Source organism: Giraffa tippelskirchi, chromosome 3, assembly GCF_054371585.1.
Source record: "Giraffa tippelskirchi isolate mGirTip1 chromosome 3, T2T-mGirTip1v1.2.pri, whole genome shotgun sequence".
Lineage (NCBI taxonomy): Eukaryota > Metazoa > Chordata > Mammalia > Artiodactyla > Giraffidae > Giraffa > Giraffa tippelskirchi.
In genome coordinates, this window is record NC_137277.1 from 17,998,485 (window position 1) to 18,014,194 (window position 15,710).

General features: G+C 44.2%; 1 protein-coding gene, 1 long non-coding RNA gene and 1 pseudogene across 2 annotated transcripts in view; 1 reads left to right on the forward strand and 2 right to left on the reverse strand.

The window, feature by feature from the left end:
• Window positions 1-8,989, reverse strand: part of NMT1 (N-myristoyltransferase 1) — a 29,835-nt gene extending 20,846 nt beyond the window's left edge. The window contains exon 1 of the mRNA XM_081577080.1: window positions 8,835-8,989. Coding sequence (XP_081433206.1) covers window positions 8,835-8,965 — 131 coding nt within the window. The 5' untranslated portion in view covers window positions 8,966-8,989. The remainder of the gene's footprint in view (window positions 1-8,834) is intronic.
• A 600-nt stretch (window positions 8,990-9,589) lies between these two features.
• Window positions 9,590-11,014, forward strand: LOC145541223 (uncharacterized). Its single transcript, XR_014078883.1, has 2 exons — window positions 9,590-9,775; window positions 10,677-11,014. It is a non-coding gene; the product is annotated as an uncharacterized LOC145541223 (long non-coding RNA).
• A 699-nt stretch (window positions 11,015-11,713) lies between these two features.
• On the reverse strand, window positions 11,714-11,953 carry LOC145540799 (reactive oxygen species modulator 1 pseudogene; annotated as a pseudogene).
• Between the last annotated feature and the right edge of the window lie 3,757 nt (window positions 11,954-15,710).

Genomic DNA, 15,710 nt, shown 5'->3' on the forward strand with positions numbered 1-15,710 from the left:
CTATGGTGACAGCTGCTTCTTACTCTAGAAGGTATCCGACCCAGCTTTCCCCTTGGCCCCTCACATTTCAGTTCCATCTAGCTCATCCACCCTCACCACCCTTGCTCTGGAATAAGTGTGCCTGCACCCGTGGGGCCAGGACTCTCATCAGGCCCCTGGTGCAGAAAGACTGAAGTCAGAGAGTTCACGTCAAGGCTGGAGGTTACTTTACTCCCAGCGAAAGGTCATGAGGTGCAGATGCAAATGCACTTCCTAGGTATCATATCAGTGGGATCCAGAAGGCACAACACAGAAGGAAAACTGATAACACTGAGAGGGGGAACAAGCAAACTCCTTAAAACTAGAAGCTCAGCAAAACGCCCAAGGCCACGGCAAAGAACGTGAACTCTGAAGCCATTTACAAACTCAAGATAAAAGTTTTCCTCTTATTATCTCAATTTTGATACATTGCACAGGCCTGTTTGCAGTCTATGACAACTCTACTGTGGTTTTCTGATTCCAGAAACATTCTCACTTCACTCTCAGGATTATAAGGTTTAAAAGCTGGTTGATGGTAGGAGACAAAGCTGGGTTCCATTGCTGATACAATTTATAAGTCCTTACTCATTTTAGCTTATGGAATGAATTCTCTGGTCCCTGCAAGTGAATTACCACAAGAATTGTTTTTTATGAGGAAAAAAAAGCATAAAAAAGGTTAAAGTGAAGGACTGCTGCATATTAACCAGCTGGACACTTACTAAACTCAATTTCACATAAGGAAAATAGAAGAAATTACTTCCTCCAACTGTAGACATCTTTTCACGTGGGCCAAATCCCTAAAAAGTTCCCTTCCTGCCTTTGTTCTTGCTGTTCAGTGGAAGCAGCCATCTCTTCACAGACCCCATTTCTGGGGAAGGACCTTGGGCTGAACTCTTGTTCTGTTTTATGCATTATTAACACAAGTGCCTGGCAAACTCCAAGACCTAAACTAAAACCAGAGAGCTAATTTCATGTTCCTTGTATTGGCGTGAATCTGCACATGCAGTTACTGAGCAAAGATCTTGTCTCAACCTGTACGTGAAGAACACGGAGTAGAGACACTTGAAGAACAAAGGGAAGTTTAAAAGAAAAGTCAGTCACTGAGCAACCAGGTACTGAGAGCCACCTTCATAAGAACATCATGAGCTCATCACGGTCTCTCAGTTAACAAGCCAAACAGGATGACAAGTGACTCAGAGAAGAGACTTCCAAGGAGCCCAAGAGGGTTAGCTTTCTAGGTGATTATAATAACTTTAATTATCTGTAAGAAACCAAACCAAGCTCAGAGGCCTTGAGAGTAGGTTTTAGGAAGTATTAGGAGTAGCTTCTTAGGAAGCCAACACCATTTCACAGAAGGATGGGCTCAATTCGGATTTAGGAAGAACGAAACCAAAGGACCCCATGGAAGCAAGGCTGGTGCTCCTCAAAAGAATGTGGCTTCATTTTTAAAGGGACCTGGAGTCCATCCCCACTGGGTGGGTATCCCTGGGCATGCTGGGACTCTGCAAATGAAAACAAAAAATCTCTCTCAGATCTTACTAAACCTGTCAAGTCACCCTAACATACTTCAAAGGGATGGGCCAGCGCCTTGGAATACAGCAAATCAAAGTCTACCTTTGGTTCATTTGGTTCCAAAATAATGAGCAGAGAATTAGTGAAACTTGCCAGCTCTTTTTTTGGAGGAGGAGGAGGGGCTGTTTGCCTGCAATGGAAAAGGAGATGGGAGTTCACATAAAAATTTTGGAATGTACATTCTAAAGTAAAGCTGATCAACTCAAGTCATTAACAACCAACTTTGCAAGTATGAGATGAATGAGCAGAATGACAAAACCAGCAACAAGGAAGAAAAGCGATCATGAAATGTCATTTTTAAACGAAGGTCAAAATATTCTAAGTTCAAACAAGGAAGAAATCCTATGGATGCTCTGGTAGAAAGTCAGGGCTGGGGGAGGAGGTGGAAAACGAACCTCAGTACTTATTTCTAGAAGCGGAACACAGCATTCGAGTGTGAGCGTGGTGGGAGGGAAGGGCAAGCTGACAAGAAGAGCAGCGAAGCTCTAAACAACAGGAGCAGGGTGGGTCCACAACTTGGGCCTCCTCTTAATCCTGCCGCTGCCAAAGTCCACTCAAAGGTGTGGGGCTGCTGGACAGAAAGCTGTTATCATGGAAGCTAAACCACGGGGGCTGGAAGGAGCTCTCAGGGCCATCTGGCTTAACCTGTTGTTTACAGAAGAGGAAACCAAGGCCCAGGGATGTGAGGCATCAACGAACCGACTGGAACCCAGGGGCAAGTCACCATTCTAAGGACCTGGCCCACTCCGCCCCCAAACACTGAAGTCTCATTCCCTGTAAGAATTTATCTGAGAACCTTCGAAAGCCCTAAAACAAATTTCTGTGTGATAGATGAGTAGATGCTAAAGGCAAGGAGAGTGAGCCATGTTTTATCCAGGACGCCTCCTCTGACTACTCCAGCTCTCATGCTCCTTGAGGTCTGTCTCTTTTAAGGTTATGATCTCCCGTACAATTTAATACTTTACATATAATAATGGGTGGCTGCCTGGCTTCCCAATGAGATAAAAAAATGTTTCCAGAGTCTAGGGACCCCATCTTACACAGCTGTTTCTCACAGCATCTCTAGTTATGCTGAGCACACAATTGACAGTTCACCAAACACGTGCTTGACTGATGCTTTCCAGGCGTAATAAGACTAAAATAAAACCCTGAGAAGCTGGAGCCCAAAAGAGGGGCAACAAAACACCTTCAGCAATATTTCCAGAGGACAGCTGCGCTAATGTTCTAAGAGAGTGGAAGCGATGCGGGGCTCTTCTGAGCCACTGTTTGAGATTTTAGATGATCAAATTTCTCATTCAATTTTCAACTCTTATTGTCTCCTCTCTCCTTAGGACCTGTTCTACTCCTACAAGAGTTAAAACAAAAAAACTCCCTTTTAACCGTTTCCAATGGTTCCAATGTCTGAAACACACACTATGGGTTTAGGTTTAATTATGAGATTAAAATTAAAAAAAAAAAAAAGAGTTCAGAAAAGGAAATTCACAACTTTCGGTTACGTGTTTTCTACCTCGTAGCAGTAGAATTAAGCTGGAAGTTAATTTTTTAGGCTCAAATTCAAAATTTCCAGAGAAACTTACTAAACAAATAACTAGCCTCTAACATCCTTTTGATGCCACTTGTAGACATAAGGAAATTCTTCTGTAAATCAATTTTCTTCTATTTTTTGGCCACACAGCAGCTTGCAGGACCTTAGTTCCCCAACCAGGGATTGTACCCAGGGCCACAGCAGTGAAAGCACTGAGTCCTAACCACTGTACTCTCAGGAAACGCCCCTTCTGCAAATCAATTTACTCCTGAGGTGATTCACCAGCAAGCCTATTGGTAGAGTATTCAGAAGACCCAAACCCAGGTGAATACGGTGGTGTTTACAAGGGGGCGCAGGTGGAAACCACATGGTGTGGATCAGTACAGCTGCTGATCCTCTGAACTACTGAGACTGCAGAATCACTTAATGCCATCTCCCAAACTTTGCAAGCTCCCACTGTCAGTCACTCACAAAAAACTGCCTTTGAGTCCTAAATGATCCTAAAAATAAAAACTCTTTACTACTGCCATCAAGGTGCCCAGGTGGCCTGTGAAAAGAACAGCAGGATGGGAAAGGATTACCGAAGATTGTTTTTACTGCCACCCTCTGCCTTCCCTGGGTTAGCCAGAGTTTTGAGGGTGAACCAGCCAATCCTGCCATGAAGGAAAGCTGTTTTTTTCAGGGGTCACAAGAGCTCTGATACTCTAAGTAATTCGAAATGGGAATGAGACGGAAATGTAAATTCTACATACTCCGGGTTGATTTGGTGAGCTAGACTGTAACCTGACAACTCCGAGGTCAAATCAGATGCAGTTCAGAGACCATTTTCAGTAATTTTCTGAGCGGGGACTCAATGCTAGCAGCAATTTCACACATTGGAATGAACTCTGAAAAAGATACCAGTCTATCAAGGACAATTTAAAGGAGCCAGCCACCTCCATCACACAGTGGTTCCCTAGTTTGGGAAAGTCCATGGGTTCAAAGACAGGATGCACACTGCTGTCAAGTCCGGAGGAGGAGTCAGTGCAAGTAAGGAAAGGAAATCCAGCAAGTTCAGAATGGATCATCCTGGGTGTCACAAGGAGAGGTGGATTGGCAAATCCCAAGCCTCATTACAAAAGCTAAATCAGTCTTTACTAGTGAAGTGTACACGAGATAATCCATGTAAAGGGCTTTACCACAGGGCTCAGCACACAGTCACATTAGCAATAGAGAACATTTATTGACCACTTAACAATAGTGAAGCCTCCTTAGCTCTCTCTCAAAGACAGCAGCAGAGGAAAAAAATCTGCAGCAAGTACTGACCCTGTTGAAGAATATTAGTTTTGTTTTTGCTTTGGTGCTTTTAACAGAAACGCCACATTTTGCGGGCCTTACATGCAACTGTCACAAGAGCGCCTCGTCCTTGGGGAGCTGGAAGAGAGGCTTGTAGGGCAGAGATTTCAGACAAAAGGTTAAACAGGAAGAGCTGAAGCAACCTCCTAAAGTTACTGAATCTGTGGTCTCCAAACTTATGGACTCTGCAGGGAAAGGGTTAAGGGCAGACTTAGTAAAGCTGGGACATTTTAGAGTGAGCACATTAGTTAAACAATGTGAAAAATCAGCAAAACTGCTTTGCCATGAGCAGCAGTCTCCCAGAAATAGGCTCTCATTTACTTTTCATTTCTTCTGCTTTCCAGTCTTTTCTCTTTGAAGCAGCTCTTGATTAGTTTCTTTTTAATTGCCACTTAATTGGGAAATAAAATTAGAACACTTATTTGATATCAGTGATGAGGCTTCTCTTTTCATTTCTGCTTTGATCTAGTTTTGAAGAACCAAAAGCTGAAGGGAGAAATTAAAAAAAAGGAACTAAAAAGATTTCTTCCTTCTAAGGACCAGATACAGCTATAAGCCATCAAATAAATGTGGAAAGAGCCACTCTTGGAGAAGCTGAAGAATAAAACAGAAGCAAATAAGGATAGCTTTATGGAATTCCATTCAAAAAGACCCTTCTTTTAAGTTTCTTCATAAGGAATAATATCACATTATCAGCAAGTAAAACTTGTAAGAACCCATTTTAACCTGTCCCCACGGAGTAAGAGAACAGAATGGGAAACAGACATCCCTGATCAAAGTGTTCTTGACCAATGACTTCCCAGAATCTCAGTGGTATTAACAACATTGCAAAATAAATTCCAACAGAATCCTAACAGCACAACAGTGTAAAAATTTTTTCCTATTCCAAAGCATCCAAATAAACTGTTATCTCACAGTTAAAATCTACTGCCAGCTGATAAGGTTTATTCTTCAGTGATAAATCTCTCACTAAAAACAAGCAAGCAAATTAAATCCTATAGATGAATCATGACCTGCAGAGGGATGTAGTATAAAGATTATTTTAGCCTGACTCTCAACTCAATTAACTGCTCAAGGTAACTTATGCCAGGTAACTGGGGGGGTTAGGCTAGGGGGAATGCTACCTTCCTTTCTTTCCTCAGTCGAGTAGATTTTTTAAAAAATAGAAAAACTGTAAAGAGATACACACACACTCACATGGACACATCTATACTATAGATGTATACATGTGAACATGCGTGTGCTTTTGTGTACATGAAATTTATACCCGCCAAATGCCTAATTATGGAAGAAAAAACTCAGGACTAGAAAAATCAAGAACTAAAATACATAAAGAAAGGACATAAGGGGACTTCCCTGGTGGTTCAGTGGCTAAGACTCCAAGCTCGCAATGCAGGGGGCCTGGGTTCAATCTCTGGGCAGGGAACTAGACCCCACATGCCCCAACTAAAGACCTGGCACAGACAAAAATAATAAATAAATTATAAAAAAAAAAAAAAAGAAAGGACATAAGAACCAGCACCAATACACTTCCCTATTATTCTAGTGCATGAACACAGCTCATTTCATCAGTGTAAAGCACTGAGCCCATCCTGAAAGAAAGGCCCAAGAGAACAAGGGTTGGTTTGAACTATCATTAACTTTTATTGCATACTGTCTGTTAGAACTGTTAGCATCAAAAGGAGATATTGCCCTTTGATTCTTTTTATTTAAAATAATATTAAGTAAAGACAAGCAACATTTCAAGAAGCCAAAAAACAGTGGAAAACTTCCATGACAGAAGTGGAGGATCCTTGATTTCTGTGGATATTTCACAGTAACTATAGTAAGGCTTCAGAGAAGGCAACGGCAACCCACTCCAGTACTCTCGCCTGGAAAATCCCCTGGACAGAGGAGCCTGGTAGGCTGCAGTCCATGGGGTCGCTAAGAGTCAGACATGGCTGAGAGACTTCACTTTCACTTTTCACTTTCATGCATTGGAGAAGGAAATGGCAACCCACTCCAGCGTTCTTGTCTGGAGAATCCCAGGGACACGGGAGCCTGGTGGGCTGCCGTCTATGGGGTCGCACAGAGTTGGACACAACTGAAGCGACTTAGCAGCAGCAGCAGCATAGTAAGGCTTATGGGACTTATTTGGGGAAAATTAAGTGTACATGTGAGAAAAATCTGATATGCTTCGCTTCAGTGAGGAGAAACGAAGCTGCACTAACACTGGGCTATAAACTTTTAACATGTCATTCATTCATCCAGCAAATACTCACAAATACTCACTAACTGCTAGCCATCTCAAAGATAGGAGTCCTGTTCTGAAACTCCTCACTGTCCGGTAAGACAAACAGTAGATACAAATGTTACTTAACTATTGTCATGATAAAAGCTACAAAAAAATACAGCATGTGATGGGGGAAGGGGGAGGGGGTTAGGGGGAGGACAGGGCAGATCTGAAGAAATAGAAGGGGCAAGGCTGCTTCATATGTTATCTCATATAATCTGGACAACTGGAGGTTAAGTAACTTTCCCAAGGACACAGGACCATTAAGTGTCAAAACCAGGCTTTGAACACAGGTTTGAATGATTCCAAAGTCTATGCTTTTCCCACTATATTACACAGCTTCTTCCCAAAACTGTTTCCTCTGACAATGGAAAAAATGTCAAGTCTATCCCAGATTCCAAGTGCCAGAACTAGACTCTGCCCTTCAGGCTGGGTCCTCTGTTTTTCACCTGCGACCTCCAAGCTCACTTATACAGATCTCCAGATTTGGGATACTAATAAACTTATTTTGTTCACCCAGCACATAACCATGCACTTCCAAAGAGTTTTTTTTAAGGTTACCACTTTGTTGTACTCTAAGTAAAACACAGAACTTTTTGCCAAACAGTCCTGCAAAGTGATTCATAGATTATAGGCAACAAAACCAATTAACAAGCTACAGACACTGGTCGGGGCAACAGTTTAGCATTGAAAACTAAAAGCAACTACACACACAGCAAAGATGAAGTGGTACTTTCACTTCTGAAACGAATCTCGAACTCAACAACTCTCACATGTGATTGGGGTCTCTACTCAGAAGGGCCACTTTCCCTCCTTCCTGTTCCTAGTTCCTCTTTTTCAGCTCTTCCTTTCTCAGGAATCTAGAGGTTTTTATTACATTAGATCTGTGTGCAAAAGAACAGTCCTATAAAAACCAAATCTGACAAGCTTCCTTTCCCCCTACATCTTCTTGTGGTTTTAAAGCTGACTGAAGAACATAAAGCTAGATCTTTTAACCTAAGCATTCATCACAAGCCACTTATAAGCCATTTAAATAATCTTTTGTTCTCCTATCACCTCAAGGTAACAGAATCTCTCTTTAAAGTTTATCCAAAGACCTCAACCTTCCACTTTTACCTCCAGGGCTACCACCAACCGATTGATTCAGCAAAGGACAAAATGGCTACGAAAATCAGACCACCAAAGACTCAGCCAAAGTTATACATCCAGGAGTCTCTCATGACTTTCCGTTAGGAAACATATATATAGATAAGGAGAGCCAGCCTCTGCGCCAGCCACTGTAACAATGTGAGGAAAGAGAAATGATCGGGTGTGGCTTAAATTTGGAAGCTCAACACTTAACGTTTGATGCGTTCCTTCTACTCGAGGAATAGTTACCCGGAAGCAAGACCCTGAAGTACAGGAGACGCAGTATTAAACCACTTCCAAACTGTCCAAGGAAGCACCATCACTCAGTTTCTTGAAGCTCGAAGCTACTTCGCAAAGTTAACAGAGCAAAGATACTGAAAGACCTAATTGTATATTGCTCGGGAAACGTATGGATCATTTGGAGCAGCGGACACCATATACATCAAAATATTATCATACAGTATTTACATAGGGTTTATAAGGTGAGTTTATATCCTGGATTCTCTAGTAGTGATATTTTTACAACATAATTATGGTTGGTATAGCTTGATGAATTTCCTCCTTGAAGGTGAACTGTAGTGAAACGTTTCATTATTCGTTTACTGCTAATCACGTTGTTCACACAACACCACTGTAAGTAACATTCCTTTTGAACTGCACTGTTAGATTGACCTGTGTTGTGCCATCGAAGGCCATCGTCCAACATGCTCTTTTCCCCGGACGCGCATGAGCCACATGATGGGAATATTACACAGAAGAACTTTTATATAATAAAAGTATTGAATGTCTCTGGGCCTTAACATACTGAGCACCCACCCCTGATAAATGACAAAGACAGCAACCAATCGCCAGACACGAGTCCAATGTCTCAGCCAATAGGAATGAGGGGGTAGGGCTACCCTAAGCTCCCGGTGACTTCCCCGCACCCCAGAGACCCAGGTTGTGGCGGACTGTATGGGAATTGGACTCCGAGGATCTCGTTACCCCCGGTTGTAGCTGTTGTCCTCCTCGTTCTCGCAATCGCTGCAGTGCTCATGGCCGTTTCCATTCCCTTCCATCATCTGCGGCAGCGGAGGTGCCGGCGGCTTCACTGCTGTATCACTCTCGTCCGCCATCTTGACTTGCGAGAGCCGGCCTCCGCGCCCCGCTACATGGGGGGTTTCTATTGGACAAGGGGAACTTTCGCGATATTCTGGGTTTTGTAGTTTTTGTGGCGAAAGTAGCCGTAGCTAGGAGCAGGTTATTCCCGGGAAACCGGAACAAGATGGACTACAATACCCAGAAATCTAGAGAGGAGGGTGGGGAGCCAGCACTATCCGGAAGTTCTGGGAGTTCGGCCGCGCGGGAGGAAAGAAGGGCCCGAGGTTGGCGAGGCCCAAGCTCCTCCACCCGGGCGGTCGCGTCGCATGCTGGGAGTTGTAGTTCGATGCAGTTTAGGGTTTTGGGCGTCGGCTCCAAAATCCTAGGTTTGACCTCAGCCGGCCTTTGCTACAGGTGAGCCGTTATTGGCTGCCGTTAAGGACTGTTACCATTCTCAGGTAAGTAAGAGGCCTTGAGGCCTGCGGCTGCGACCCACTGGAAGCCCAAATGCACAAGATTTTCTTGGAGCGCCCTTCTGCAAGAAGCCAGGTTGGCTCCTGGCCGCCTTTCCTCGCTCGGGATTCTGGGCAGCCCGTGGTAGCTCGAGGCCTCATGAAAGGTGGTGGATTGTGATGTGCGGAGCACTGATCCTGACTAATGACATCTGAGTGCTCTGTCAGGCCTTAGCCCTTCTTGGGCTGAAGCTCTTCCCCACACAGACTCCCTTTCATTCTTTGCAGCAGCCCTCCACAATTACTCCATTACTTACTGCTATCTTCTCAACAAGTCTAGAAGGTGGGCACTATTCCCGTTTTTCACAGACAAGAAACTTGGCCCCAAAATTGGTGGGTAAACTGGGCAGTATAATAGCTAATAAGTGGCGGGGGTGGTGGGGAGGGAGGCGAGAAATATATACATGCGGATCTGACTTAAACTCTCTGAATTCTTTACCACTAAAGTCCCATCGTCTCATACATCTACCCAAGGAAATCAGTTATTAGGAGGTAATTTTGACATCTTAAGCTATTTTTAGCCTTGACTGAATGCTCCAGTCCTTTGAGTCTCACCCTTGTGATTGAGTAATCACGCCGGAGTGTTGAAGTAGAACCCAAAGACATGGTTACCATTCCTAGAGATTTTCCATTCAGCTTGGGTTATGTGGGTGTTGAGGGAAGGACAAGTTCTTATCATCAGGGAGCTGCATGAAATGATCTAGCCAAAAAGGGAAATGATCTTGCCTTTGGGATACTCTCAGCGTGGGAAGAGGAATAGAGTGGGAAGAAGTATTTCCCTTCTGACTCAGGGAAGCAAAACAAAAGAGAGCTAAATATAGTCAATGCTTGATCTTACACCAGTGGCAAGAGCAGAAGTGTTAATAATATGATCCAAAGCAGCAGGTAGCCCGCAGTCATTTATATTTGACTTTGGAAGGCAAAGACTCCTGCTCAGGCTGAGAACTGTTACCCTTTCTTATCTCTCTGGGGCCAAGACTGTGGTCAGTATGATGCTTTATATGCAATGCAGGCAAAAGGAGGCAGTCAGAGATAATAATAAAGCCTTACATGTGTTAGATGGATTTAACTTTTCTAAGTATTTCAGCTATAATAGCTCATGTGACTTTGTGAAGGAGGCTTGAAGAAAACTGCTTGGAAAAATTAAAAAAACAGCGATACCTAGTTGCAGACCTTGGACCAGAACTCATTTCTGGTATTCTAGTTGCTAGCCCCATATTTTCTTTTCCTACAGATTTGCAGAGACTGAATGAAGGCTAATGAAATGGGACTCATGAAGAGTGATTATGAAGGATGATGGTGCTGGTGTCTGTGGCCCCTTGCCATTCTTGCAATCTAAAGCTTAAGTAAGACACTCTGCATGGTATTTTACTGCAAACCAAGCAGTTTTGGCTCAGTGGAGAGCTTTTCTGGGAGATAGGCAAGCAATGTGACTGAGGGCACCAAGCTCAGAATGCAAGTATGAGTCCAAGGTTCTGGAATCCAAGTTAGAATCTTCTAAAATCTTAGATTTCATAGGATTCATGATTTCTCAATAGTAAAAATTTAAATTTTCACGTTTTTAAAAAGAAATTGAGTATATGTGACACTTGGTTTGTTTTTTCTTTTTTTTGGCCATGCCACATGGCTTATAGAATCTTAGTTCCCCAACCAGGGACTGAACCTGACCCTGGCAGTGAAAGCACCAAGTTCTAACCTGTGGACCACCAGGGAATTCCCAACACCTTTTTAAAAACTTTATGTTTATTATTTTTTTAAAGAAATATCTTTTTTAAAAAATTTATATTTATTTGGTTGTACCGGCTCTTAGTTGCAGCATGTGGGATCTAGTTTCCTGACCAGGGATCAAACCCAGTCCCCCTGCATTGGGAGTGCTGAGTCTTAGCCACTGGACCACCAGGGAAGTCCCCAACACCTTTTTTTTTAATGTCCATTTAATGACTGAATTTTGCCACATGTGACTTCAATGCCTGAGCTTACTTGAGTGTCTGAGTAACTAAGCCTGTGTGCCACAACTAGTGAAGCCTGAGCAGTCTAGAACCTGTGCTCTGCAACAAGAGAAGCCACTGCAGTGAGAAGCCTGAGCTCTGCAACAAAGACCTAGCGCAGCCAAAAATAAATAATTTTTAAAATAAAAAAAAGCATTTAATCCTGTGTAATTCTAGATGGTTTGTTTTTTTTCCCCGAATACTCAAAGACTTGCTTTGTTATAGTACACATGGGATGGAACTGATGGGAGGGGGTGGATGTTGTGGGCAACCACTGCCCTGATTAGCATCGGATGCCCATCCCAATGGCCATGAATGTGCCAAAGGTGCCGCCACTCTGCATCATGGTTTTTCTGATGCCGTCCATCAGCTCCCGACCCTGCATTCCGATCCTGAGACAGGAAAAGGTGCCGAAGAGCGCCCCCGCCGCCATGCCCACAGCACAACCCATCATGAAGCCCATCTTCACGCGGTCGAAGCAGCTTGTCTGGGACTGTCCATAGGGACCCACAGCCACCGGCATCTCGCTCGTGGCTTCGGTCGCTCAGATCTACGTCTTATACTGAACGCGAGCTGGAGCGCACTCGAGATCCTCTAGATGGTTTTTACATATTTTTCAATTAAATCTTGTTCCTTTTTTTCTGAGGTAAACATCCCCAGCTTTCCAAGCTCCTCAACACACTAAAATGCATGATTTTCCCATCTAGCACTGCTGGCTCTTCCTATCCACCCATTCTGGCAAGAGCCTCATACAAGTGAGCGAGGTACAGCAGGCCCCAAAGGATGGCTGAAGGATGTCCCTGTAAACCTCTGCAGATTCTGGAATTTACTCCTAGTGTGCATACCTCCATCATTCCTTCTCGGTTATTACTGGAGACAATAGAATATAGTTGTTAAGAGTAGGTTCCAGACTCTTAACTCCTTGGCTTCTAAGTCCTGGCTCTGCCTGTGACCCACCAAGTCACTTAACCTTTCTGAGCCTCAGTGTCCGCATCTGAGACAGTGCACACATAGCACACTTTACTAGTGTTTTCCCCTCCCAGAAAGTCAGCACCACTCCTGGTGATCAAAAAACAAACTTTCTCGTGATGTCCATCACAGATCAAGGGTGTTGCTGTGCTCCCAGCAGATCAGAGATCCCTTTCTTCAGATGGGCCTAGGAAGGCATGAGCCAGGTCACCTTCATGATTCATTTAGCCAATGGCTTGGAGCACTCATGTCCTGACATGTCGGGCTCTGTGGCAGAAGGTAGACAATTAGGGATGGACCAACACAGTCCCCTCCCTGGCTCCCCTCCATCAGTTGGTAGGTGTCTGGTCTGACAGAACACAGTGCAGAAAAGGGTTGAGGGGTGGCCACAGGATGTAGCAGGAGCCTAGAGGTGGAATCCTTAACCTGGGGGAAGGGGTTCTGGAGAAGACAGCTGAGCTGAGTTTTGGTAGCAGAAGCAGACAGACTGGGTGGACATCCTAGGCAGAAGGAATGAAAGTGGGTGCTTTGGAGGTATCACAAAGGAGAATGATGTGGCCAGCTTGGAGTGTGAGGAGCATTTTGGAAGTTGAGACCAGAGAGTCAGCCAGAAGTCAGACCGGGTAGGGATGCAGCTGCCATGCTGAGGAGTTTGGACTTTACCCTGAAGACTGGGAGCCATGGAAGGATTTTAACTGGGAAGAAAGATCATACTGGGCAACATCCTGGCTCTCCTAGGGAAGAGAGCTTTTCTCCTCTGAAAAACAGGGCTAGTGGGCTCGATTGTGAAATAGGGGCTGGAGAGATGGTCTTTGGCAGCTCCCTGTCCCCTCTAGAGCTCACTCTCAGAAAGGGCATCCTTTCTCCCTGTGACAGTCCCTGATATACCAGGTCCCTGGACCACAGTGGGCCCAGTCTTCTGCTTGGTGCTGTGGGATTTAAGAGTGCCAAGCATTCCCTGCCCAGGAGGCACTTCCAGTGAAATCGGGAAAACCAGCCACACTTGAAACCAAAATAACAAGGCCTGACTGGGTGTGATTAAATGAACTGGATAGATAAGTTAACTGAAGATGGGGGTGGGGCAGGCACTGAAGACCTCTGGGCCAGAGTGGTTAGAAAAGGCTTCCTGGAGAAAGCAGGACTCAAACTGGGCCTTGGAGGCAACTTAAGCCCTGGATTCCCCCATCATGATCGTTTTGGGGGGCCCTATGGACCCACTCCTGAGCTGGAGTCACAGCTGCAGTTTTACTTTTTTAAGTTTATTAATTTTTAAAGTTATTTATGTATTTGGCTGCACCAGGTTTTAGTTGCTGCATGCAAACTCCCAGTTGCGGTACAAGGGATCTAGTTCCCTGACCAGGGATTCAACCCAGGCCCCCTGCATTGAGAGCGCCGAGTCTTAGCCCCTGAACCACCAGAGAAGTCTCCCTGCAGTTTTACTTTTGTTTGTGTGGTTGTTCAATTTGCAACCATTTTTCCCCCACAAGACCTTGTGTTCTATGAAGGGAGAACAGATTGGATTTTCCTCACTTCTTTATCATTTGGGCCAGCACACAGTTCGTTGTTTTTTGTTGTTGTTTAACAAGTCATGTCTGATTCTTTTGCGACTCCATGGACTGTCGCCCACCAGACTCCTCTGTCCATGGGATTTCCCAGGCAAGAATAATGGAGTGGGTTGCCATTTCCTACTCCAGGCGATCTTTCCCAACCCAGGGATCCAACCCATGTCCCCTGCATTGCAGGAGGATTCTTTACTACTGAGCCACAGGGAAGTCCAAGCCCTCAATTAATATTTTTTGGATTAATTAATGTGTGACTGGGTAAATGAGTGAATAGTGAGAAAGAAGGGACAAGGGCTTCAGGATGTGGAAATGTTGCAGACAAGGGGCAGAGGCAGGACACATGGTATGGTGACCACTCATGTGCATAAAGCACTTTATTACTCACAAAATGAGCTCACACAGTACTGTCTCGTTTGATCCCTACCATCAGTTGTTTTGTTTGACCCTGTGCAGTAAACAGGGCTGCTATAATTCCTGTTTTACGATGAGAAAAACAGAAGTTCAATGATTTGTCCAAAGTTTCACTGCTACTTAGGATGAGCTTGGACTTGAACCTGTTGTTTTCATGCAAAGTCTAATGCAGTAACTAAATTGCCTTCTTCCTTTGCCTTTCCCAAGGGGGAACATATGGTAAGACATATGGTAGAACATATGTTTGGAGGAGTGATCAAGGGCCAGGTCACAGAAAGCCTTGAGTTTCAGGCTCATCTTCAGAGTTTGGACTTTATCTCCCAGCTGGGAAGTCTTTTTTTTTTTTCTTTTAAGCTATTTAATAAAGAATAAATATTAATGATATTTGTGATGGATGGTGTAAAGTTAATTGCATATTAATATTTATTTAAAATAAACATACAGAAAGTAAGTTTAAGAACTGAGTCAAAGACCCAGGAGTCAAAGGAGTCATCTCTACTGGACTCAGAGGGCACCAAACAACTTGAAGTAGCTCTGTGGTCCAGGTGTCATGCTAGATGCTAAGGACACAGGAGTGACTGAGATACAGGTCATTATCAGGATGAAGTGAGATTGTGTAAGCAGTCCAAGCCAGCTCAGTTTATTATTGCCATCCAAAATAATAGAGCATATGTGTTTGAGCTGAAAAAGTCCTTGATGACATCAGCTCAAAACTGCAAAGACAGAGCTTCAGTTCAGAGGAAATTCCTGGGTTGAAGCTCCTGAAGCTGCCTTTTAGCTCTTCCTCCAGGATCATCCCAGAGCAGAGATGCAGCTGCTGTTGGCAGATTGGACCACAAAGATGCCTAATTAGAGCTCCCACTTGTACATTGCTAGCTCACAATACTGTAAGGCAGAATCCGGGGGAAAAAGGATTATCTTGAAGGGATTGCCTAACAATATGCCCCTAGGAAGAGCTTGATATCCTGGGGGAGGTGAAGGTATCTTATTTCTATCACTGCCGTGGTCAGTCATTGTTACTGATGGGGATCGGGGTGGGGTGGGGGGTGGTCTAGGTATCCTGACGTGACAGAAGTAGGCACGAGGCTGAGAACCACAAAGTGAGGTTATCTGCAAGTTGTTTAGTCCAGGAAGAGGACTGGGCCATTAGCTCTATAGAATAGGAATTAGAATTGTTTTATTATGACCCTGTGAATTAGAAGAGATATTACCTAGGGAAAAATGGCCAAGATTGAATTTCAAAGACATCATGAAGCTGTCTGGAAAGACAGTGCATTCACTGACACTGGACTTGTCCAAGTAAAGTAAGCAGAGGTGATGTGGAGGAGATTCAAACAT